Source organism: Impatiens glandulifera, chromosome 1 (assembly GCF_907164915.1).
Source record: "Impatiens glandulifera chromosome 1, dImpGla2.1, whole genome shotgun sequence".
Lineage (NCBI taxonomy): Eukaryota > Viridiplantae > Streptophyta > Magnoliopsida > Ericales > Balsaminaceae > Impatiens > Impatiens glandulifera.
This window is the reverse complement of record NC_061862.1, coordinates 39,859,609-39,885,441: the sequence shown is the minus strand read 5'-3', so window position 1 is coordinate 39,885,441 and position 25,833 is coordinate 39,859,609. Positions and strand designations below refer to the sequence as shown.

Here is a 25,833-nt window from a genome sequence, read left to right as displayed (position 1 = left end):
ATTCAAATTATAATCACAATCCAATATGTTTTATCTTTATATTTTTAAAATTAAAAATAATAAAAATAATAATATTATGTTATATTTCTTTCTTAAAAAAAAAATACATAATCTTACCATAAATTTTAGTTGAATTCTAACATTTGACTAATTTAAAATACAATCCTCACCTTATACTAACAAAACTAATAATAAATTTTTTATTGTGTTTTTCAACCTTTTTTTACAATATAGGAGATTATACATTTAAATTTAACCCTCTATTTAGGAGACTACCCAACCACAATACATTTTTAAAAAACAGATATTATTATCATTATATTAGAACACAAATTTTAATATATCAATATAGTTGAACTAGAAATTCGATTATATATCAATATATTTGTCATTTTTTCATCAAAATTGTAACTCTTTCAAATAGTATATATCTCCTTAATTTTAAATATAACACCAACTTAAATCATTATACTCTTGAATTCTAAAGAATATAGATGTCCAAATAATAACACATAATTTTACCTTTTATTGATATTTTTTTTCAGAATCAGAAATAATATAACCCTTATTCTCAATTTACAAACAACGATCTTATAAATATATATTGGGATAGATTTTTAAATTATTATATTTTATATAATTTATTTAGATATTTGAGTATAAGAAAATAAAATAAAAAATCCTTCAATATTTGATGCCGAAAGAATATTGTCAGCGAGAAATATTGTCAGCGACGCCGATGATTTCAGTCGTCAGAATATCAACAACTTTCTAGGTGTGTCAGTCTACTTATTTGTTGTCCCTCAATACGAATGAGATTTTCAAGTATGGTTGATCATCGATTATTACTATTATTATTGTTGTTTTTAAAGAGTTCAAATATATATATATGCACAATGTTGTTGGATTGTTATTGTCGATCTAGATCTTCTATTGGTGGTGATGTAATTGTGATTTTACTTAGAGTGATTGCCGATCTTGTCGAGGCAAATCAATTTGTTGGAGATCTGAACTGAAAAACATCGTCTCCTATCTCTTATTCAGATATATGCAATTTAAGTGTATGTGTATTCAAAAACTTTCACTTCTTGTTTCTAAGTATCATTTTAAAAATAGTAACGTTTTTTCAATGACTATAATTGTGATTTGACGGGGATAGATTGTCGATTTTGGTGTGGTAACTCATTGAAGGAAAATCATTTTCTCCTAATAATATATATGTGATTTAAGTGTGTGAATCTATATCTCTTCCTCGGAAGGCTCTTACTGTTGGATTTGTGTGATTCTTACTGTTGGATTTGTGTGGCGTGTGAAAATGTTAAGATATATACAACTTATACAAAATCTTTGATCTTCTTACGACCCTTGCTTTAATTTTGATTTGGCGGAGACTATTGGCCGATCCTTGGCTAGGCAACTCAAATTGTTGCAGCCAGGATCGAAAAAAATTTATCTCACTTGCTTAGATATGTGAGATTTTGTATGTAAATATCTCTCTTCCTTTAAGAATTTTATTGTTGGATTTCTGTGTTATTAATAGAGTATGAAATATATACACATACTCTAAATATTTTATCCTCCAAGACCACTACTTTAATTGAGATTTGGCGGAGACTGACCCATTGTTGCCGAGACAACTTAAATTGTTGAAACATGATCAAAAGATTCATCTTTAACTTGTTTAGATATGTGGAATTGAAGTGTTTGTTATGAATATATCTTCCTTTGAGATTCCGACCGTTGGATTAGTGTGTTGTTGAAAGAGGTTGAGATATACATACATACACAAGGTTGGATCTAGTGTGGACAAATCTTTGATCTTTCAAAGACAATGACTGTTGTAATTGTGGTTTTGCGGAGATTGATGACTGATCATTGTCGAAGCAACTCAAAGTTGCAGCCAATGTCGGAAAAAAAATCATCTTGTCTTATTCGGATTTGTGGGATTTAAGTGCATGTATATCTCTTCGGATTTGTGGGATTTAAGTGCATGTATATCTCTTCGTATAAGATTTTTACTATTGGATTTATGTGGTGTAGGAAAATGTCAAGATATATACAACTTACAAAAAAATCTTTGATTTTCCAACTACCCTAACTGTAATTGTGATTTGGTGGAGACTAATGATCGATCATTGGCTAGGCACTCAAATTGTTGCATCCATGATCGAAAAAATTAATCTTTCTTGTTCTGATTGATGAACTAAAGAGAGAAAGGTGATTATATTATAATGATATGTGAATGATGTGTAACAGAGTTACATAGGTTATGTCTAAATATAGACATTAGATTAAACTAATAAAGAAACTAATATAATAATATAATATAATATTGATATTATCACAATTTATCATATTGTGATAATATTTTACAGATATATTATATTCTAACACCCCTACTCAAACTAAAGATGAAAAACGCTTGAACAACTTCAGGTTTAAGACGATCGAGATGTTGAACTGTTGTTGATGTATATTTCAAACTTCAGAAACTCGTGAGCTGTTTAAATCCATCAAACTACATGATGACAGTGTGTTGACTGAAGAGAACTAGTAAAAAAAGTAGAATCTCATAGCCTTTGAATTCTGGATGAAACAACAACCGAAAAGAAACTCCAAAGTTACTCGTGAGTCTCAAGATATTCATCCAACACATAATTTTCTTTTTCAATTATAAAATAATATTAAAATTCACTTAGTTAATTTAGATGCATGTAAATATTACAATTTTGTTTGACAAAAATTCAAATTATAATCACAATCCAATATGTTTTATCTTTATATTTTTAAAATTAAAAAAAATAATAATAATAATATTATGTTATATTTCTTTCTTAAAAAAAAATACATAATCTTACCATAAATTTTAGTTGAATTCTAACATTTGACTAATTTAAAATACAATCCTCACCTTATACTAACAAAACTAATAATAAATTTTTTATTGTGTTTTTCAACCTTTTTTTGCAATATAGGAGATTATACATTTAAATTTAACCCTCTATTTAGGAGACTACCCAACCACAATACATTTTTAAAAAACAGATATTATTATCATTATATTAGAACACAAATTTTAATATATCAATATAGTTGAACTAGAATTCGATTATATATCAATATATTTGTCATTTTTTCACCAAAATTGTAACTCTTTCAAATAGTATATATCTCCTTAATTTTAAATATAACACCAACTTAAATCCTTATACTCTTGAATTCTAAAAAATATAGATTTCCAAACAATAACACATAATTTTGCCTTTTATTGATTTTTTTTCAGAATCATAAATAATATAACCATTATTCTCAATTTACAAACAACAATCTTATAAATATATATTGGGATAGATTTTTAAATTATAATATTTTATATAATTTATTTAGATATTTGAGTATAAAAAATAAAAATAAAATCTTACAATATTTGCCGCATCAATTAGCGTTAAACGGGAGAGAGTTATATATAAACTGAATAAATGAGGGTGGACCTTCAAACTTCTGAATGAGGCGTAGAGGGAGAGGTGATTCCATAGGGTGGTTACCCCTCATTCAGTCGTCAGAATATCAATAACTCTCCCATTCCGTCCTAAATGAGTAGTAAGTACTTTTTGGGTGCAAATTGCAACCCAAAAGGTTAATAGTGGAAATAAAATAACATATAATCCTAAGAATGTCTAAAAGAATTGGATACAAGAAAAATGGCTAGGTTTCCTCGGTCAGAAAGAGGCTCAAGTCAAGTTTTAAGGTCCTGGGCAACAGAGAACTAATATAGGCGCAGATCTAGGCTAGTTTCCTCGGTCTTCGTGTTCACAAAAGCATCTAGAATCAACAGAAACGTCAGGAAGGCGTCGGATTTCGCATGTAGAGAGGCTGCCTTGGTCGGATGGCGCTCGAGTATGCTCTAGGGTGTCGCTTTACCGATCAGATGTTATCCCAGGGCTAGCTTTTCCGGTCCTAAACCAGCAGACCTACTATTCTACCAATTTTTCCACCTAATCCTAATCTAACAAAATATTTGGTGATCCAAATGGATCCCAAATTGAATAAAAAAAATTCCAGAAAGTTTTACATCCTAATTCTAATGTCATACAAATGATAAATTAAACCAAAACAATTTTCTTCTCTTTTTTAAACCTAACTAGATTATTAATAATATACAAATAAATCCTAGATCTAATATTATACAAAAAAAAAAAATTAGACCAAAACAGATTTTCTTTTAACTTTTTGAGTCTTTTTAAATGGCCAATTCAAGGGTCGGTTTTAGTTTTTTTAAAAAAATATTTTTTTTTACTTGGTTAATGACCTTTTATTTACATGAACTTTCTGTTTTTTTAGTTAGTTTTATTTATTTACATGTTAAATGATTTATTAAGGTTTACATATTTACAAATATCAAAATAGAATCTTAAACTCCTATCAAAATAACAAATTTTAAAAAAAGAAATCCTGCATGGGATGATATATAAAGATGAAAAATAAAATTATAATCTAAAAAGATCTATACAAAGGGGCTTACAATGGGGCTGCTCCTTTACTTTTGGAATGAAAAACAGAAATTTCCCAAGAAAAACTTGTGATACAACCCAAGAATGGTTGGTGTTTGCTTAGGGTTTCGGTTGTGGGAAAGGTTGGGCAACCTAGGGGCACGTCAATGTGAAAAGAGGGATCATTTTCTAAGGTGTTAAGAGGGGTATTTATAGGCAAAGCTATGAAATCCTATGGCCTAAATTCCCATTTAACACACTTGACCATTGGTTGGGTTTTTCCTAAGTTTGTAAAGTTTGGTTTGATTGGTTTTGGTTGTTGTTGAGAATAGAGAGTTGAATTTGGTTTGGGTTTTCCTAAGTTTATAAAGTTTGGTTTGATTGATTTTGGTTTTGGTTTGGTTTGGATTGGTTTGGTTTGGTTTGGTTTGGTTTGGTTGTGGGTTGTTGATTTCAGTTTAGTTTTTTTGAGCAATTTGTGAAACTTAGTTTGATTGGTTTTGATTTGGTTGTTAATTTTGGTTGGTTTGAATCGAAGAAGAGCTGTTTTTTGGTGAATGGTCAATGGATTGGACAGAAGAGAGAAGAAGAGGAAAAGAAGAAGATTAAGAATGATGTGTAACTTCTTATTGTTTGCGTTTTCGTTTTCTGACAGTCAAACTCTCAATGCTTATTTTTGTTGCATCATGAGTTTGAGTGGGGCTGTTAGAGTATAATATAATATATTTGTAAGATATTATCACAATATTATAAATTGTGATAATATCAATATTATATTATTTATTTTCTTTATATGTCAGTTATAATGTCTAGATAATAGAAATAATTTATGTAAATTTAAATTACAATTTAATACAATTTTTCAATGTCTCAGTTAATAGTTTGTGATTTTAAATTTTTTGTAAGTTATATTTTCAAATGAGCATATCAATTTTAAATCAATTGGTATGACTTGGTGTTTGGTAAACTTTTTATAATGGTTTATATTATTCTATGGTAATTTCTTGAATATCAAATTAAATTCAAAAGATTTAACAATTTTTGAAAAGTTGAAAATGTAAAAATTTTGAAAATTTTAGCCACTGAATGTGAATTGGTTATAACTCTAATTGATTTGACAATTTGACCAGACTTAGATTACATTGTTTTCTACAAGTTTTATCTAATATAATTTTCTATTTTGAACACTAAACATGATTTTCAAAGACCACGAAGAAAATATGTAAATTTGATCAACTATTTTTGATAATTTAATTTGGTATACAAACTTAGTTAATGGATTGTGATTTGAATGACTCCAAATAATATAGATATTTGTCACTACTTATATAACTCACTTCCCTACAATGTTTTTTCAAATCTTTTGCCGTAATTCAAACCCTATGCAAGACTTTTAAATCCAATACACTAGGATTCTAAATATAGAGGATATTTGTTTCATTCTGTTGCATTTTCTTAAATATTCGCTTGTTAAACTTGTCTTAACTCCAAATTGCGATCGATTTTTAAAAACATTTTTTTGATCGACTAGTTTGAAAATTCTTTGACTCTCTTTAAAAATTTAGTTTTGAAAACGTGAGGGGAATTAATTTTGACGTTTGAAAGATTGAAGTTTAAAAAATGAGGCTTTATAGACAACTCCATATCTTACCTTCCCGTCGAATTTGGGAGAAATTGTGAGTTTTTTAATGAGAAGTATGTCATAGGCCTACTTTAACTTTTTTCAATATTAATTTATCCTCACGACTAGAGAGTCGCCACCTAATTTCAAAAATTAGGAAATTAAGAGTTGTGAGTTTGGCGTTTGGTTACGTGTGGGAAATGATTTTTTAGACGCTATGCCCCACAACACCCCTAAGGTCTCTACTAATTAATTTTGGCATTTCTTAAAAATAATCTTACGCTTTACTTTTTAGAAAAACAAATTAATCTCATACTATCCTAGGATCACGTAAATCATAAACTTACATAAAAAAAACAAACCAAAGGGAAAAAATAAAAATAAACCCAAAAATATGAAAAACCCAAGCAAAAGGACCTTGGTTAGCCTCCACGATCCTATACCTGATTTTTGGTCGAGGTGAAAATTCAAATCGGTCAAAAAATTGTGCTTTTTGTCGGTCCTCGGTCCTAAGGTGTGGCCAATGTCGGTCCTGTGACAAGCAATAACAGTCCTCAGCCTTTGGATGCGGAAATCTTCGGTCCTTTGACAAGTAGTAGCGGTCTTCAGCCTTTGGGTGCAGAAATCTTTGATCCTTTGACAAGAAGTAACGGTCCTCAGCCTTTGGGTGCGGAAATCTTCGATCCTTTTACAAGAAGTAGCGGTCCTCAGCCTTTGGGTGCATAAATCTTTGGTCCTGGGCCTACAACAACTCTCCCATTCAGTCCTAAATGAGCAGTAAGTACTTTTTGGTTGCAAATTGTAACCTAAAAGCCTAATAGTAAAAATTAAATAACATATAATCCTAAGAATATCTAAAAGAACTGAATACAAGAAAAATGGCTAGGTTTTCTAGTTTAGAAAGAGGCTCGGGTCAAATTTAAGGTCCTGGGCAACAGAGAACTAGCATAGGCAAAGATCTAGGCTAGTTTCCTCGGTCTTCATGTGCACAGAAGCATCCAGAATCAACAGAAACGTCAGGAAGGCAATGTATTTCACATGTAGAGAGGCTGCCTTGGACGGATGGCGCTCGAGTATGCTTCAGAGTGCAGTTTTGCCGATCAGATGTTATCTCAGGGCTAGCTTTTCCGTTCCTAAAGAAACAGACCTGTTATTCTACCAAATTTTCCACCTAATCCTAATCTAACAAAATATATGGTAATCCAAATGGATCCCAAATTGCATAAAAAAATTCCATAAAGTTTTACATCATAATTTTAATGTCATACAAATGCTAAATTAAACCAAAACAAATTATTTCTTCTCTTTTTTTACATCTTTGAGTTTTTTTCTCTTTTTTAAACCTAACTAGATTATTAATAATATACAAGTAAATCCTACATCTAATATTATACAAAAAAAAATTTAATCAAAACATATTTTCTTTTAACTTTTTGAGTCTTTTTAAATGGCCAATTCAAGTGCCGATTTTGGTTTTATAAAAAAAAAAAATACTTGGTCAATGAACTTTTAATTACATGGAACTTTTTGTTTTTTTAGTTATGTTTTATTTATTTACATGTTAAATGTATTATTAAGGTTTACATATTTACAAATATCAAAATAGAATCTTAAACTCTTATCAAAATAACAAATTTAAAAAAAAAAAAATTCCTACAAGGGATGATATATAATGATAAAAAATAAAATTATAATCTAAAAAGTTCTATGCAAAGGGGCTTACAATGGGGCTGCTCCTTTGCATTTGGAATGAAAAACATAAATTTCCCAAGCAAAACTTGTGATACAACCCAAGAATGGTTGGTGTTTGCTTAGGGTTTCGGTTGTGGAAAAAGTTGGGCAGCCTAGGGGCACGTCAATGTGAAAAGAGGGATCCTTTTTTAAGGTATTAAGAGGGGTATTTATAGGCAAATTTATGAAACTATATGGCCCAAATACCCATTTAACACACTTGACCCGTTGGAAAGAAAAACTATTTTAAACATTTACAAATGCAATATCATTTCTTTTTCGATTTCTCATGGAGAAACGAGTGGTGTATCTTGAAAAGTCAAAGTTATCAAACTTTGGTCGAGCCCTATTATTCCTCATCTCATTTTTATTACTAGACGACCTCCGAGAAGCGTCCAGTGTTTATAAATGTTTTATGAATTTTGAAAAGAAGATAAGCACATATTGACGACAATCGTGTTTAGGACGTTACAACTTTTTAGTGATTTTTATGGGACCAAATGATGCTTAGCTTGAAATAAATATTTGGTTGTTTATAAATTCTAATATATATATATATATAAATAAAGATACATATACATAATTGATTATATGATATCATTTAAAAATGAGGGGTATGTAAATAAATCAAACCGTTCAAACCGTTTAATCCCTCAAACCAAACTATTTCAAACCGAGAATTGACCAAACCGAACTCATTATGGTTTTTTTATTAAACTGATTCCAACGATTCAGTTTATCGGTTTAGCATTACTAAAACTACTTAAATTGACAAAATACTTAAATAAAATGGGAGCGATAATTGTATTTAAAACTAATAGTGATGAGTAATATATTATAACTATTAGATTACAACACACATTTAAAATAAAATTATTGAGACAATAGTATGAACCTAAAAATTTGTTAACATACTATGAAGAATATTAGTTATTGCCATTAGTATACCAACTTAATCTCAAAATTGTTGACTAATTATTAGTGTTATGTTTAGTCCAAAATATAATTACAAGTATAATGCAATTGTGAATTTGAAATCAAGGTTTTTTTAGTTAGTTAATGTTATTATTCATATAAATACAATATATGTTATTTATTTATTATTATTATTTAATTAATTTTATATTTAAATATATAAAATTTTAAAATTGACTAAGTATACTTAGTCATATATATAAATAATAATAATATATAACTATTATTTTTTCAAATTAAACTCATACGATTTCAAATAAACTTTAGTTTTTACTAGTTTACAACTAGTCAACGATTTTACGTAAACTATCAATTTTGACCGACTTGCATCGGTCATAATATTGTTACTTGTTCATGTACATTACAATATTTATAAATTGTTATTGATATATTTTAAATCTATTTTAACAAATCCGATAATTAACCAAACCGATTAAATCGACCAAATTGTTCTTTTAACCGTTCAAAACGGATAATCAAAACGACATATCGACGGTTTGAAATTTAGTAAACCAATGTCAACGATTTAGATATGCATTTCGGTCAATAAATTTACCAAACAAACCAAACCACTCACACCCATATTTAAAAACACACATCTTATTTGAAACCTAGAAATATACTACATGCATGACCTATGATATAACGAAAAGACACAACGAGTCATAACTGTTGCCTTGGTAAGATGAACTTGACAACAATCGACACAATGAGTTATGAGTTGATTGTCCTAAGAAATTCGGGATTGTAATTACTACACATAAGAAGTCACGAAAAATATTCTCTTCTTCATTTCGACTCTCCTTCAAAAGGGTCTCGGAAGAACAGTGGATGAAATTCACAATTGAGATGTTCACTTTTTACATTGGCTGTTATAAAACTTCTTATGTTGGGAGAATGACTGATCACTCCATTAATTATCCCAAGACCAAGTTAATCGTGGTGTCCGAGAAATCAAGCATCGTGGAAAGAATATATATGTGCTATATCTGGGCATTATAATTGAAAAGGACACCCTCCTTGCGTTTTTAATTTTTATAAAATTAGAAAATATATTGTTTTCCTTTCTTTTTAAGAAAGTTAAACACTCTTTGTAAAAATGTGTTTTTTTTTTATCTTCGTTATTGTTAGTCGTCATTTCGATGCTAGTTGTTAAGATGACGAATACATGAATGTGAAAATGACAATATTGTACATTTATTTTAGTATTTAGAGAACAAATTCTTAAACACCAGTAAAACGTTTTAAATAAATATTAGTTTATTTTGAAAATGTTAATTGGTGATATTTTTATTTTATTTTTAATATTTAAAGATTTTAATATATAATAATAAATAAGTTAAAAAAGAAATAGAAAACATTTTAATAGTGTGATTAATTATTTGTGTAATATTGTTTGATTAGAAATTAAATAAAATGATTTTTAATTCTAGTTGATTTTTTTTTTTATAGAAAAAATCAAGATACAAATTCTAAAGTGAATCAAATATAATAATATTTTTGTATGATCACTTTCTCATTTTTCACTCTAAAATAATATAAGAAATGAATTATACATAATATTAATAAACTAAATAGGCTGAAATTTGTTGAACATGATTTTAAAACTGTTCTTAAATCACTTGCTCGTCCGTCGGAATCGGCATCCATAATAAACCTCACCTCAGATGTTTTCCGACAGTCGGCGCTGACAGCTAGTACTCTGCCTCCCTCGTCTTACCAGAAAAATCCAGTCGGTAAATACTTGACCCGTTCGGATACAACACTCCGAAATGCCTCTCCGAGCCCAGACCCGTTTTCATGTTCTCGTTGTACAGGGCAAAAATTACTGCCTCAATGACTACACCCGGCTTCGCCGGCGTTCCGATGGCCGGTACGGCAGTGAATTTCTTTATTACATTCCGGTTATAAATTGCGGCATTGTTAATACTAGCTCCTGATTCTGTTTGGCCAATATCTCCTCCATTCGGCCAACCGGTTTCCGCTATAAAGATCCCAACATGCGGGTAGCCCATTCTTTTCATGGCAAAGTAGACCGCGTCTATCATTTGATCCAGCAGATTGGTGTAGGTTAACCCCGTACCCGGATCCTTAACCCTTATGTTATTGGCGGAGGATAACAGGGCGTAATCAAGCTTGATGTCGACCGGGTTGGATGCCCAAGCGAAATACGGGTATACATCCAAGAAGAGGGACGATTTCGTGTACTTGAGAAACTGAAGCATAGGTTTAATGATTTGAGTGGAGATGTCGGCACGGAAGGTTCCATTGGAAGGCGGGTAAGAAGCTTGAAGCACGTCCATGGCCAATGAGGTAGTGACTCTGACCTTACGGAGGAGGCCGAATTTCGCAAGCGATTTCTGAATCCGGTACATCGACGGGACGAGGCTGAGCTGGATGTTACGGTCGGGGATAGAAAGGATTTCGTTTCCGACGAGAACGTATCGGACCTTTGTTTTTGGGTAAAAGGGTAAGACTTGAGACCGTACCCATTCGTCTGCGATAGCTTGATTGGTGGAGATGCTCACAAGGAGCTGGTTCGGGACCATGACCGTAACCTCGATGTCGGATCCTCTCAGGGCGAAGAGAATGGCCGGGTTAGAATCATACAGTTTGACTTGCTTCACCTTCATGGCTTTCAAGAGCTCGACGGACTTTGACGGACTGGGAAGGTTGTCTCCCAATTGGCCGTAGCAGATGCCGACATTGCCGGCTCCGGCGGCGGCGTATGATACACCTGCTGGAAATTACAAGTTAGTTAATAAAGTAATATTAGATTAGATTTAGATGTAGAAAGAAGCTAAAGAGAATTAATAGAGATTTTGGACTTACTAGATACGGCGGCGGAAACTATGAAACAGAGGAGGAGTACGGTGGCCGAAAATCCCGTCATATTTGTAACTTGAAGCTGCTATTGTGAATTATGTCATCATGTACGTCTCTCCTCTCTCTCTATATATATGAAGAAAATTACCATGTAAATATTATTTGACTTCACTTGACTTGACTTGATTTAGTTAATTTAGATGCATGGACTTGTTTGGCTTAAAGAAACGAGGGTTTGGAGTCAAAAGAAATTTCAAAATATTTGTTTCACACTCTATTTATGGAAAATACACATAATTTTTTGTTTCAATTATAAAATAATATTAAAATTCACTTAGTTAATTTAGATGCATGTAAATATTACAATTTTGTTTGACAAAAATTCAAATTATAATCACAATCCAATATGTTTTATCTTTATATTTTTAAAATTAAAAATAATAATAATAATAATATTATGTTATATTTCTTTCTTAAAAAAAAAAATACATAATCTTACCATAAATTTTAGTTGAATTCTAACATTTGACTAATTTAAAATACAATCCTCACCTTATACTAACAAAACTAATAATAAATTTTTTATTGTGTTTTTCAACCTTTTTTTGCAATATAGGAGATTATACATTTAAATTTAACCCTCTATTTAGGAGACTACCCAACCACAATACATTTTTAAAAAACAGATATTATTATCATTATATTAGAACACAAATTTTAATATATCAATATAGTTGAACTAGAAATTCGATTATATATCAATATATTTGTCATTTTTTCACCAAAATTGTAACTCTTTCAAATAGTATATATCTCCTTAATTTTAAATATAACACCAACTTAAATCCTTATACTCTTGAATTCTAAAAAATATAGATTTCCAAACAATAACACATAATTTTGCCTATTATTGATTTTTTTTTCAGAATCATAAATAATATAACCATTATTCTCAATTTACAAACAACAATCTTATAAATATATATTGGGATAGATTTTTAAATTATAATATTTTATATAATTTATTTAGATATTTGAGTATAAAAAATAAAAATAAAATCTTACAATATTTGCCGCATCAATTAGCGTTAAACGGGAGAGGGTTATATATAAACTGAATAAATGAGGGTGGACCTTCAAACTTCTGAATGAGGCGTAGAGGGAGAGGTGATTCTTGAGGGTGGTTACCCCTCATTCAGTCGTCAGAATATCAATAACTCTCCCACTCGGTCCTAAATGAGTAGTAAGTACTTTTTGGGTGCAAATTGCAACCCAAAAGGTTAATAGTGGAAATAAAATAACATATAATCCTAAGAATGTCTAAAATAATTGGATACAAGAAAAATCGCTAGGTTTTCTCGGTCAGAAAGAGGCTCAAGTCAAATTTTAAGGTCCTGGGCAACAGAGAACTAACATAGGCGCAGATCTAGGCTAGTTTCCTCGGTCTTCGTGTTCACAAAAGCATCTAGAATCAACAGAAACGTCAGGAAGGCGTCGGATTTCGCATGTAGAGAGGCTGCCTTGGTCGGATGGCGCTCGAGTATGCTCTAGGGTGTCGCTTTACCGATCAGATGTTATCCCAGGGCTAGCTTTTCCGGTCCTAAACCAGCAGACCTACTATTCTACCAATTTTTCCACCTAATCCTAATCTAACAAAATATTTGGTGATCCAAATGGATCCCAAATTGAATAAAAAAATTCCAGAAAGTTTTACATCCTAATTCTAATGTCATACAAATGATAAATTAAACCAAAACAATTTTCTTCTCTTTTTTAAACCTAACTAGATTATTAATAATATACAAATAAATCCTAGATCTAATATTATACAAAAAAAAAAAATTAGACCAAAACAGATTTTCTTTTAACTTTTTGAGTCTTTTTAAATGGCCAATTCAAGGGTCGATTTTAGTTTTTTTAAAAAAATATTTTTTTTACTTGGTTAATGACCTTTTATTTACATGAACTTTCTGTTTTTTTAGTTAGTTTTATTTATTTACATGTTAAATGTATTATTAAGGTTTATATATTTACAAATATCAAAATAGAATCTTAAACTCCTATCAAAATAACAAATTTTAAAAAAAGAAATCCTGCATGGGATGATATATAAAGATAAAAAATAAAATTATAATCTAAAAAGATCTATACAAAGGGGCTTACAATGGGGCTGCTCCTTTACTTTTGGAATGAAAAACAGAAATTTCCCAAGAAAAACTTGTGATACAACCCAAGAATGGTTGGTGTTTGCTTAGGGTTTCGGTTGTGGGAAAGGTTGGGCAATCTAGGGGCACGTCAATGTGAAAAGAGGGATCATTTTCTAAGGTGTTAAGAGGGGTATTTATAGGCAAAGCTATGAAATCCTATGGCCTAAATTCCCATTTAACACACTTGACCATTGGTTGGGTTTTTCCTAAGTTTGTAAAGTTTGGTTTGATTGGTTTTGGTTGTTGTTGAGAATAGAGAGTTGAATTTGGTTTGGGTTTTCCTAAGTTTATAAAGTTTGGTTTGATTGATTTTGGTTTTGGTTTGGTTTGGTTTGGTTTGGTTTGGTTGTGGGTTGTTGATTTCAGTTTAGTTTTTTTGAGCAATTTGTGAAACTTAGTTTGATTGGTTTTGATTTGGTTGTTAATTTTGGTTGGTTTGAATCGAAGAAGAGCTGTTTTTTGGTGAATGGTCAATGGATTGGACAGAAGAGAGAAGAAGAGGAAAAGAAGAAGATTAAGAATGATGTGTAACTTCTTATTGTTTGCGTTTTCGTTTTCTGACTGTCAAACTCTCAATGCTTATTTTTGTTGCATCATGAGTTTGAGTGGGGCTTTTATAGTATAATATAATATATTTGTAAGATATTATCACAATATTATAAATTGTGATAATATCAATATTATATTATTTAGTTTCTTTATATGTCAGTTATAATGTCTAGATAATAGAAATAATTTATGTAAATTTAAATTACAATTTAATACAATTTTTCAATGTCTCAGTTAATAGTTTGTGATTTTTAATTTTTTGTAAGTTATATTTTCAAATGAGCATATCAATTTTAAATCAATTGGTATGACTTGGTGTTTGGTAAACTTTTTATAATGGTTTATATTATTCTATGGTAATTTCTTGAATATCAAATTAAATTCAAAAGATTTAACAATTTTTGAAAAGTTGAAAATGTAAAAATTTTGAAAATTTTAGCCACTGAATGTGAATTGGTTATAACTCTAATTGATTTGACAATTTGACCAGACTTAGATTACATTGTTTTCTACAAGTTTTATCTAATATAATTTTCTATTTTGAACACTAAACATGATTTTCAAAGACCACGAAGAAAATATGTAAATTTGATCAACTATTTTTGATAATTTAATTTGGTATACAAACTTAGTTAATGGATTGTGATTTGAATGACTCCAAATAATATAGATATTTGTCACTACTTATATAACTCACTTCCCTACAATGTTTTTTCAAATCTTTTGCCGTAATTCAAACCCTATGCAAGACTTTTAAATCCAATACACTAGGATTCTAAATATAGAGGATATTTGTTTCATTCTGTTGCATTTTCTTAAATATTCGCTTGTTAAACTTGTCTTAACTCCAAATTGCGATCGATTTTTAAAAACATTTTTTTGATCGACTAGTTTGAAAATTCTTTGACTCTCTTTAAAAATTTAGTTTTGAAAACGTGAGGGGAATTAATTTTGACGTTTGAAAGATTGAAGTTTAAAAAATGAGGCTTTATAGACAACTCCATATCTTACCTTCCCGTCGAATTTAGGAGAAATTGTGAGTTTTTTAATGAGAAGTATGTCATAGGCCTACTTTAACTTTTTTCAATATTAATTTATCCTCACGACTAGAGAGTCGCCACCTAATTTCAAAAATTAGGAAATTAAGAGTTGTGAGTTTGGCGTTTGGTTACGTGTGGGAAATGATTTTTTAGACGCTATGCCCCACAACACTCCTAAGGTCTCTATTAATTAATTTTGGCATTTCTTAAAAATAATCTTACGCTTTACTTTTTAGAAAAACAAATTAATCTCATACTATCCTAGGATCACGTAAATCATAAACTTACATAAAAAAAACAAACCAAAGGGAAAAAATAAAAATAAACCCAAAAATATGAAAAACCAAAGCAAAAGGACCTTGGTTAGCCTCCACGATCCTATACCTGATTTTTGGTCGAGGTGAAAATTCAAATCGGTCAAAAAATTGTGCTTTTTGTCGGTCCTCGGTCCTAAGGTGTGGCCAATGTCGGTCCTGTGACAAGCAATAACAGTCCTCAGCCTTTGGATGCGGAAATCTTCGGTCCTTTGACAAGTAGTAGCGGTCTTCAGCCTTTGGGTGCAGAAATCTTTGATCCTTTGACAAGAAGTAACGGTCCTCAGCCTTTGGGTGCGGAAATCTTCGATCCTTTTACAAGAAGTAGCGGTCCTCAGCCTTTGGGTGCATAAATCTTTGGTCCTGGGCCTACAACAACTCTCCCATTCAGTCCTAAATGAGCAGTAAGTACTTTTTGGTTGCAAATTGTAACCTAAAAGCCTAATAGTAAAAATTAAATAACATATAATCCTAAGAATGTCTAAAAGAACTGAATACAAGAAAAATGGCTAGGTTTTCTAGTTTAGAAAGAGGCTCGGGTCAAATTTAAGGTCCTGGGCAACAGAGAACTAGCATAGGCAAAGATCTAGGCTAGTTTCCTCGGTCTTCATGTGCACAGAAGCATCCAGAATCAACAGAAACGTCAGGAAGGTAATGTATTTCACATGTAGAGAGGTTGCCTTGGACGGATGGCGCTCGAGTATGCTTCAGAGTGCAGTTTTGCCGATCAGATGTTATCTCAGGGCTAGCTTTTCCGTTCCTAAAGAAACAGACCTGTTATTCTACCAAATTTTCCACCTAATCCTAATCTAACAAAATATATGGTAATCCAAATGGATCCCAAATTGCATAAAAAAATTCCATAAAGTTTTACATCATAATTTTAATGTCATACAAATGCTAAATTAAACCAAAACAAATTATTTCTTCTCTTTTTTTACATCTTTGAGTTTTTTTTCTCTTTTTTAAACCTAACTAGATTATTAATAATATACAAGTAAATCCTACATCTAATATTATACAAAAAAAAAATTTAATCAAAACATATTTTCTTTTAACTTTTTGAGTCTTTTTAAATGGCCAATTCAAGTGCCGATTTTGGTTTTATAAAAAAAAATTACTTGGTCAATGAACTTTTAATTACATGGAACTTTTTGTTTTTTTAGTTATGTTTTATTTATTTACATGTTAAATGTATTATTAAGGTTTACATATTTACAAATATCAAAATAGAATCTTAAACTCTTATCAAAATAACAAATTTTAAAAAAAAATTCCTACAAGGGATGATATATAATGATAAAAAATAAAATTATAATCTAAAAAGTTCTATGCAAAGGGGCTTACAATGGGGCTGCTCCTTTGCATTTGGAATGAAAAACATAAATTTCCCAAGCAAAACTTGTGATACAACCCAAGAATGGTTGGTATTTGCTTAGGGTTTCGGTTGTGGAAAAAGTTGGGCAGCCTAGGGGCACGTCAATGTGAAAAGAGGGATCCTTTTTTAAGGTATTAAGAGGGGTATTTATAGGCAAATTTATGAAACTATATGGCCCAAATACCCATTTAACACACTTGACCCGTTGGAAAGAAAAACTATTTTAAACATTTACAAATGCAATATCATTTCTTTTTCGATTTATCATGGAGAAACGAGTGGTGTATCTTGAAAAGTCAAAGTTATCAAACTTTGGTCGAGCCCTATTGTTCCTCATCTCATTTTTATTAATAGACGACCTCCGAGAAGCGTCCGGTGTTTATAAATGTTTTATGAATTTTGAAAAGAAGATAAGCACATATTGACGACAATCGTGTTTAGGACGTTACAACTTTTTAGTGATTTTTATGGGACCAAATGATGCTTAGCTTGAAATAAATATTTGGTTGTTTATAAATTCTAATATATATATATATATATATAAATAAAGATACATATACATAATTGATTATATGATATCATTTAAAAATGAGGGGTATGTAAATAAATCAAACCGTTCAAACCGTTTAATCCCTCAAACAAAACTATTTCAAACCGAGAATTGACCAAACCGAACTCATTATGGTTTTTTTATTAAACTGATCCCAACGATTCAGTTTATCGTTTTAGCATTACTAAAACTACTTAAATTGACAAAATACTTAAATAAAATGGGAGCGATAATTGTATTTAAAACTAATAGTGATGAGTAATATATTATAACTATTAGATTACAACACACATTTAAAATAAAATTATTGAGACAATAGTATGAACCTAAAAATTTGTTAACATACTATGAAGAATATTAGTTATTACCATTAGTATACCAACTTAATCTCAAAATTGTTGACTAATTATTAGTGTTATGTTTAGTCCAAAAAATAATTACAAGTATAATGCAATTGTGAATTTGAAATCAAGGTTTTTTTAGTTAGTTAATGTTATTATTCATATAAATACAATATATGTTATTTATTTATTATTATTATTTAATTAATTTTATATTTAAATATATAAAATTTTAAAATTGACTAAGTATACTTAGTCATATATATAAATAATAATAATATATAACTATTATTTTTTCAAATTAAACTCATACGATTTCAAATAAACTTTAGTTTTTACTAGTTTACAACTAGTCAACGATTTTACGTAAACTATAAATTTTGACCGACTTGCATCGGTCATAATATTGTTACTTGTTCATGTACATTACAATATTTATAAATTGTTATTGATATATTTTAAATCTATTTTAACAAATTCGATAATTAACCAAACCGATTAAATCGACCAAATTGTTCTTTTAACCGTTCAAAACGGATAATCAAAACGACATATCGACGGTTTGAAATTTAGTAAACCAATGTCAACGATTTAGATATGCATTTCGGTCAATAAATTTACCAAACAAACCAAACCACTCACACCCATATTTAAAAACACACATCTTATTTGAAACCTAGAAATATACTACATGCATGACCTATGATATAACGAAAAGACACAACGAGTCATAACTGTTGCCTTGGTAAGATGAACTTGACAACAATCGACACAATGAGTTATGAGTTGATTGTCCTAAGAAATTCGGGATTGTAATTACTACACGTAAGAAGTCATGAAAAATATTCTCTTCTTCATTTCGACTCTCCCTCAAAAGGGTCTCGGAAGAACAGTGAATGAAATTCACAATTGAGATGTTCACTTTTTACATTGGCTGTTATAAAACTTCTTATGTTGGGAGAATGACTGATCACTCCATTAATTATGCCAAGACCAAGTTAATCGTGGTGTCCGAGAAATCAAGCATCGTGGAAAGAATATATATGTGCTATATCTGGGCATTATAATTGAAAAGGACACCCCTCCTTGCGTTTTTAATTTTTATAAAATTAGAAAATATATTGTTTTCCTTTCTTTTTAAGAAAGTTAAACACTCTTTGTAAAAATGTGTTTTTTTTTTATCTTCGTTATTGTTAGTCGTCATTTCGATGCTAGTTGTTAAGATGACGGATACATGAATGTGAAAATGACAATATTGTACATTTATTTTAGTCTTTAGAGAACAGATTCTTAAACACCAGTAAAACGTTTTAAATAAATATTAGTTTATTTTAAAAATATTAATTGGTGATATTTTTATTTTATTTTTAATATTTAAAGATTTTAATATATAATAATAAATAAGTTAAAAAAGAAATAGAAAACATTTTAATAGTGTGATTAATTATTTGTGTAATATTGTTTGATTAGAAATTAAATAAAATGATTTTTAATTCTAGTAGAATTTTTTTTTTTATAGAAAAAATCAAGATACAAATTCTAAAGTGAATCAAATATAATAATATTTTTGTATGATCACTTTCTCATTTTTCACTCTAAAATAATATAAGAAATGAATTATACATAATATTAATAAACTAAATAGGCTGAAATTTGTTGAACATGATTTTAAAACTGTTCTTAAATCACTTGCTCGTCCGTCGGAATCGGCATCCATAATAAACCTCACCTCAGATGTTTTCCGACAGTCGGCGCTGACAGCTAGTACTCTGCCTCCCTCGTCATACCAGAAAAATCCAGTCGGTAAATACTTGACCCGTTCGGATACAACACTCCGAAATGCCTCTCCGAGCCCAGACCCGTTCTCATGTTCTCGTTGTACAGGGCAAAAATTACTGCCTCAATGACTACACCTGGCTTCGCCGGCGTTCCGATGGCCGGTACGGCCGTGAATTTCTTTATTACATTCCGGTTATAAATTGCGGCATTGTTAATACTAGCTCCTGATTCTGTTTGGCCAATATCTCCTCCATTCGGCCAACCGGTTTCCGCTATAAAGATCCCAACATGCGGGTAGCCCATTCTTTTCATGGCAAAGTAGACCGCGTCTATCATTTGATCCAGCAGATTGGTGTAGGTTAACCCCGTACCCGGATCCTTAACCCTTATGTTATTGGCGGAGGATAACAGGGCGTAATCAAGCTTGATGTCGACCGGGTTGGATGCCCAAGCGAAATACGGGTATACATCCAAGAAGAGGGACGATTTCGTGTACTTGAGAAACTGAAGCATAGGTTTAATGATTTGAGTGGAGATGTCGGCACGGAAGGTTCCATTGGAAGGCGGGTAAGAAGCTTGAAGCACGTCCATGGCCAATGAGGTAGTGACTCTGACCTTACGGAGGAGGCCGAATTTCGCAAGCGATTTCTGAATCCGGTACATCGACGGGACGAGGCTGAGCTGGATGTTACGGTCGGGGATAGAAAGGATTTCGTTTCCGACGAGAACGTATCGGATCTTTGTTTTTGGGTAAAAGGGTAAGACTTGGGACCGTACCCATTCGTCTGCGATAGCTTGATTGGTGGAGATGCTCACAAGGAGCTGGTTCGGGACCATGACCGTAACCTCGATGTCGGATCCTCTCAGGGCGCCGAGAATGGCCGGGCTAGAATCATACAGTTTGACTTGCTTCACCTTCATGGCTTTCAAGAGCTCGACGGACTTTGACGGACTGGGAAGGTTGTCTCCCAATTGGCCGTAGCAGATGCCGACATTGCCGGCTCCGGCGGCGGCGTATGATACACCTGCTGGAAATTACAAGTTAGTTAATAAAGTAATATTAGATTAGATTTAGATGTAGAAAGAAGCTAAAGAGAATTAATAGAGATTTTGGACTTACTAGATACCGCGGCGGAAACTATGAAACAGAGGAGGAGTACGGTGGCCGAAAATCCCGTCATATTTGTAACTTGAAGCTGCTATTGTGAATTATGTCATCATGTACGTCTCTCCTCTCTCTCTATATATATGAAGAAAATTACCATGTAAATATTATTTGACTTGACTTGATTTAGTTAATTTAGATGCATGGACTTGTTTGGCTTAAAGAAACGAGGGTTTGGAGTCAAAAGAAATTTCAAAATATTTGTTTCACACTCTATTTATGGAAAATACACATAATTTTCTTTTTCAATTATAAAATAATATTAAAATTCACTTAGTTAATTTAGATGCATGTAAATATTACAATTTTGTTTGACAAAAATTCAAATTATAATCACAATCCAATATGTTTTATCTTTATATTTTTAAAATTAAAAATAATAATAATTGTTAGGATCTAGGTCGCCGCTGGTGGACCGGGGGTTGGACCGGTTAACGGTTCTCACTCGTAGGGTGGTGGTTAATCCGGTTAGAGATTAACACCGGGGTTTCAATACTACACAACCTGTCACAAACCCTTGAACTAGGTTCAAGCGCGAAAGAGGTTTGCTTTCAGGCTGAAGCGGCACACTTGTATGATAGGCGGAATCGGTTTCGGATGATGGAGATTTGAAGAATGGTGAGTCGGTTTCGGTAATCTGGAAGTTCGGTATGGTTAGTATAAAGTCGGTTTGGAGCGGTGTAGTTAAGTTAGTCGGTTAGATGATGAAGCCAACAGAAAGTAAATAACACAAGATTTTATGGATGTTCGGAGATAAAAACTCCTACGTCACCCCTTCCTCTCGAAACCGCGAGAAGGATATTCACTAAGGAATACAAGTACAAGCCGATCGAGACTTATTTTCTGCTCGATAACACTCTTACAATTTTCACCGAAATTGTAGAACACACTTTAACTTTCAACACTTAGGCTTTCTAGAATAGTACACTGTTATCACTTGTAGTAAATGCTCTTAGCTTTCGTTATCCCAATGTTTGTCTCTTGATGTCCCGCATTTACTCTTCTGCAACTGCCTCCTTTTATAGGTGAAATATGCCAACGGTCATATTTCACTGCCTTGAATCTGATTGGCTGGTCAGCGATGCAGTGATTCAGTGTCTCAGAGGTTCAGACCTGCGGTCGTCTCAGACCTGCCGGTCTGTTCTTCCGGTTTGTAAGACAGACCTGCTGGGTTTGTCTTTTACTCAATGTAGGCACTGTCTGTTTGGACAGTTGTCTGTACTTTGAAGATTTCCTTTCTGGCTTATCCCGAAGTAGAAGGATCCGGTAGTACTGTTTTCTGCAGCCTACAGTCTTTCCTCAGACTTGCATGGATATGGAAGTATTCAGTCTGTTCCTTTGGTATCATTCTCAACAGATACCCAAAATGTCTTCTTGTACTGGTCGGTCATTTGACTTGGCCGAATGTGTTTTGGTAGTGATGTAACCGGACTTCTTCCGGTTATTCTTGTCTTGTGGATGATCGGCTGTTTGATGGTTCCGGTTTTGAGCTTTGGCCGATCCTTCCTTTGTGCGGTCACGTTCCGAATACTCTTGATCGGTTTGGTATCTTGACCGGTTAGGTTTCTTCAGTCAGTTCTTTTGTTCATCCGGTCCGATTCCTTGTTCCTGCATGGGAAGTTTGTTTAAGTTAGGTTTATTTGAACCGGTCTGAATTTATCTAACAATTTCTCCCTTTTTGATTATTTTATTTAAAATTATCAAAATCATGTAAGTTTGCAACCGTAGGCCGGTTGTTTGGCCGGTTTTTGAAAAAGACTTAGAGAATTTTTCGAAAAATTTTGAGAGAGAAGTTTTGGAAGAGTCTTTATCTTTTATCTAACAATTTTCTCCCTTTTTGATTATTTTATTTAAAATTATCAAAACTAAGTAGAAATGCAAAATAAGGCCGGATTCAAAAAAAAAAATAACTTTATATATATTTATAGATGATCGGAAAAGACAAAGTATAAATACTAAGGCACATAAGAAAAGGAAGGATAGTCCCTATTCAGAGTTTGTGAATTCATAGGCACTCTTCTTTTTCTTCGGTTGCGGTTGCCTGGTCTGTTGGGAGGATCGTTGTCTTTTAGACCGGGACCGCAGCTGTTCTTCGACTTCGTCCTCGACTAGGTCGGCTTGCTGCGAAGTACCCGTAGTGACCGGTTCAGAGATTTCATTGAACATCTCGGCAATCTGAACTCTCTTAGGAGCCTGCCTCTGTCTCTTCTTCGGTGCGGAAACGGAGGCGGCCGCTTTCTTCTTCTTCTCGTTTTCCGTTGCATAGCCCTCCAGCCTTCGTGTCTCCCTTTCCAACCGTGCGGCATCCTCCGCAGCCTGACTTGGCATACCCTGGGTATAAGGCCTCGGCTCTTCTTATTCTTGCAGCTTCCAATTCTGCTTCGGTTAGTTGAGACGATCACGGCGCCTCTTTATTTTTGCTAGCTTCCGCATCCAGCGCATCCTGGGCCCTTTTAGCAACCTGAGCATCAGCCTCTATAGCCGCGGCGTCCGCATTCTCCTTAGCTTTTAGAATTTCGGCCATCTGTTCGGTAAGTGCCTTTACTTCGGCCACGAGACTCTCGTTCGACTTTTCCAGTACTGAGACCCGGTCGATTGTCGTGTCGACCCGTTCGAAATCCTTCTTTAAGTCCGAGGTCATACCTTCCAGAGTTGCGGTTCGCTGAGCCCATTTGTCGCGCTCACCGGCCTCTTCCCACAGTCCGGTGCCGAGTTCTGCTAGGCGTGCTTGATGTTGATCCAGAAGCTGCTTTGTCACGTCGGTGAACTTCAGGGCCGAATCAATTATGTTGTTGCATCTATCCTTGAACGGTTGAAACTTGGATACGTCGTGTTCTTGAACGCGGTCATCGATCCGCTCTGATATTGACATTTCAAGCTTCTGAAGTCGGTCTTCAATCCGCTCCGAAACTGATGCTTCAAACTTTTGAAGTCGGTCATCAATCCATTCTTTAGGAGGGACTGAAGCGGTGACTTCCGGTGGTGGTGGAGGTGGATGCTCGGTGGGATCTGGATCGGCTCTCTCACTGGAATCTATCGGTGCAGCATTCTCATTTGGAAGTTCTAATGTTGCCGCATCCTCCAAGATTGTTACCGCATTTTCCAAGATCGGTATCTCATCTTCCAATATCGGTTCCTCAACTTCCTCCAATATCGGTGCCTCAACCTCCCTTGGAGGTGTTGGACAGTCAACTGGAAATTCCTCGATTACCGGAGCGGTATATACCGGAACTTGTTTTTGGATGCATATTGCTTCCAGCCGCTCTATTTCTTGACGTATTTCTAACTTGCCCTTTGCAAGCTTTGATAACACCAGCGGTGCTACGGTGTCCACCGATCCCCCCTCGTTATATTCTTCCTTAATTTTCCGGATGCGCCTTCTTAGTTTCCGAAGATGGCTTCTCGGTATCAGGAGACAAGTTCGGCTTTGTACCTCCTGAATTGTATTGGATTTTGTGAGGCGTAAGATCATGTCCTCTACTTCCTCCAATCTGTCGATGCAATCCTGTTGCGGGAAGCTCGGTAGGATATCTTTATATTTTGTACTGAACCGGTGCTCATGCCACTCCAAATATAGGTCTATAACGTCCTCGTCTCGCTTGTTAATGCCCTGAAATATTCCCTTGGCTAATCTTTCGGCCTCGGCCTCGTCGGCCTCTTCCTTGTTGTAGCCTTCATCATTGGCTCCTCTATCAACCCCGTCTTCACCCTCGGTGGTCTCAGGATTAGCGCTTTGTTCGGCATCGTTCGGACTCCGAGCCAAATGATCGTCGTCATTGACCGTTCTATCATCGGTCCTCTCCGTGTCGGTTTCCTCAGGGGGCCACTCCTCATCTTCTGTTTGTTGTGGTGGATCTACGAAGGTTATCTTTTCTTTCCCCTTTCCTCCGGTCTTTGCTTTTGCCGGGGCATCTTTCTTTGCGGCTTTCTTCTTTCGGCCACCTGTGGAACTGGAGGCCGGCTGCATTCTTGTAAGGAATTGCCTTGATCTAATGAGGCAACGGCTTGCTACCGCAACACCGGGACCGGCGTTGAGGTTCAAGTGGAGGAAGATCTTACCGAGGGGCACGGCATATCCCCATGACCGGGTTGAATCCGGTCTCACCATGTCCATGAGGTTGCCGAACACCGATCTTGCCCAGTTGACCTCTTTTCCTTCCAACAGACCGATTATCATCTTGATTTTGTCTTTGGTGAGGTTGCTGAAGTTTCCTCCCTTGCCAGTATCGCCCTGGCGAAAACGTCACACGCCGGGATATATTCCGGTCTCAGCATTTGTTTACTTCCGGATGTAGTGATCGGCTCATTGGTTGCCGATAAGAAGTGACAAGCCGTCTCAAAGGTGTCATTGTCTATTTCTGCCGTTGCATCCTGGCCGGTAGTTGGGAGATGCAAGCTCTCGGCCACCAATGCTTCGGTGATCTCGATTTGGGAACCGCAAACCGTCGCGATGATCCTGTCGTAGGAGATGATTGCGGTGTTGAAGAATTCTTCGACCGCATCTTTGTAAATGACGTGAGGACCGCCTATGAAATATCCCAGACCGGTTTTAATCAGCCGGTCAATAACTTCCTTCGCCTCGGTCGTCCCATTCTGCCGGATCTCCTCGAAATCCACTTGAGAGTAGAGTTTGAACAACGCCGAATCACGACCCATGTTGAAGAGTTTGAGAATGAGAGAAAACGGCTTCAGAGAGTTTAGGAAGCTTAGAGAGAGAAAGTGAATTCGCGTGAGAATGAAAGAAAATGACCGAAGGCCCCTTTTATAGGCACGGTTTGGAAGCCCAACCGTCCCATCATTAATGGGCGGGAGTTTTCCCTCCAAAATGAAAGGGCGCCAAGCTATGGGCGGTTAGGTGTGAAAAGGT

The 25,833-nt window shown here is 33.6% G+C and overlaps 2 protein-coding genes across 2 annotated transcripts; both read right to left on the bottom strand.

Annotated features, from left to right (window-relative positions):
- Nucleotides 1-10,511: 10,511 nt before the first annotated feature.
- LOC124922699 (probable glucan endo-1,3-beta-glucosidase A6) lies at nt 10,512-11,543 on the bottom strand. The gene has a single exon (XM_047463414.1). The coding sequence runs from the start codon at nt 11,448-11,450 to the stop codon at nt 10,512-10,514; it is 939 nt and encodes a 312-aa protein (XP_047319370.1). The 5' UTR covers nt 11,451-11,543.
- An 8,240-nt stretch (nt 11,544-19,783) lies between these two features.
- On the bottom strand, nt 19,784-20,815 carry LOC124922727 (probable glucan endo-1,3-beta-glucosidase A6). Its single transcript, XM_047463442.1, has one exon. It carries the CDS (start codon nt 20,720-20,722, stop codon nt 19,784-19,786), a length of 939 nt encoding a protein of 312 aa, XP_047319398.1. The 5' UTR covers nt 20,723-20,815.
- Nucleotides 20,816-25,833: the final 5,018 nt, after the last annotated feature.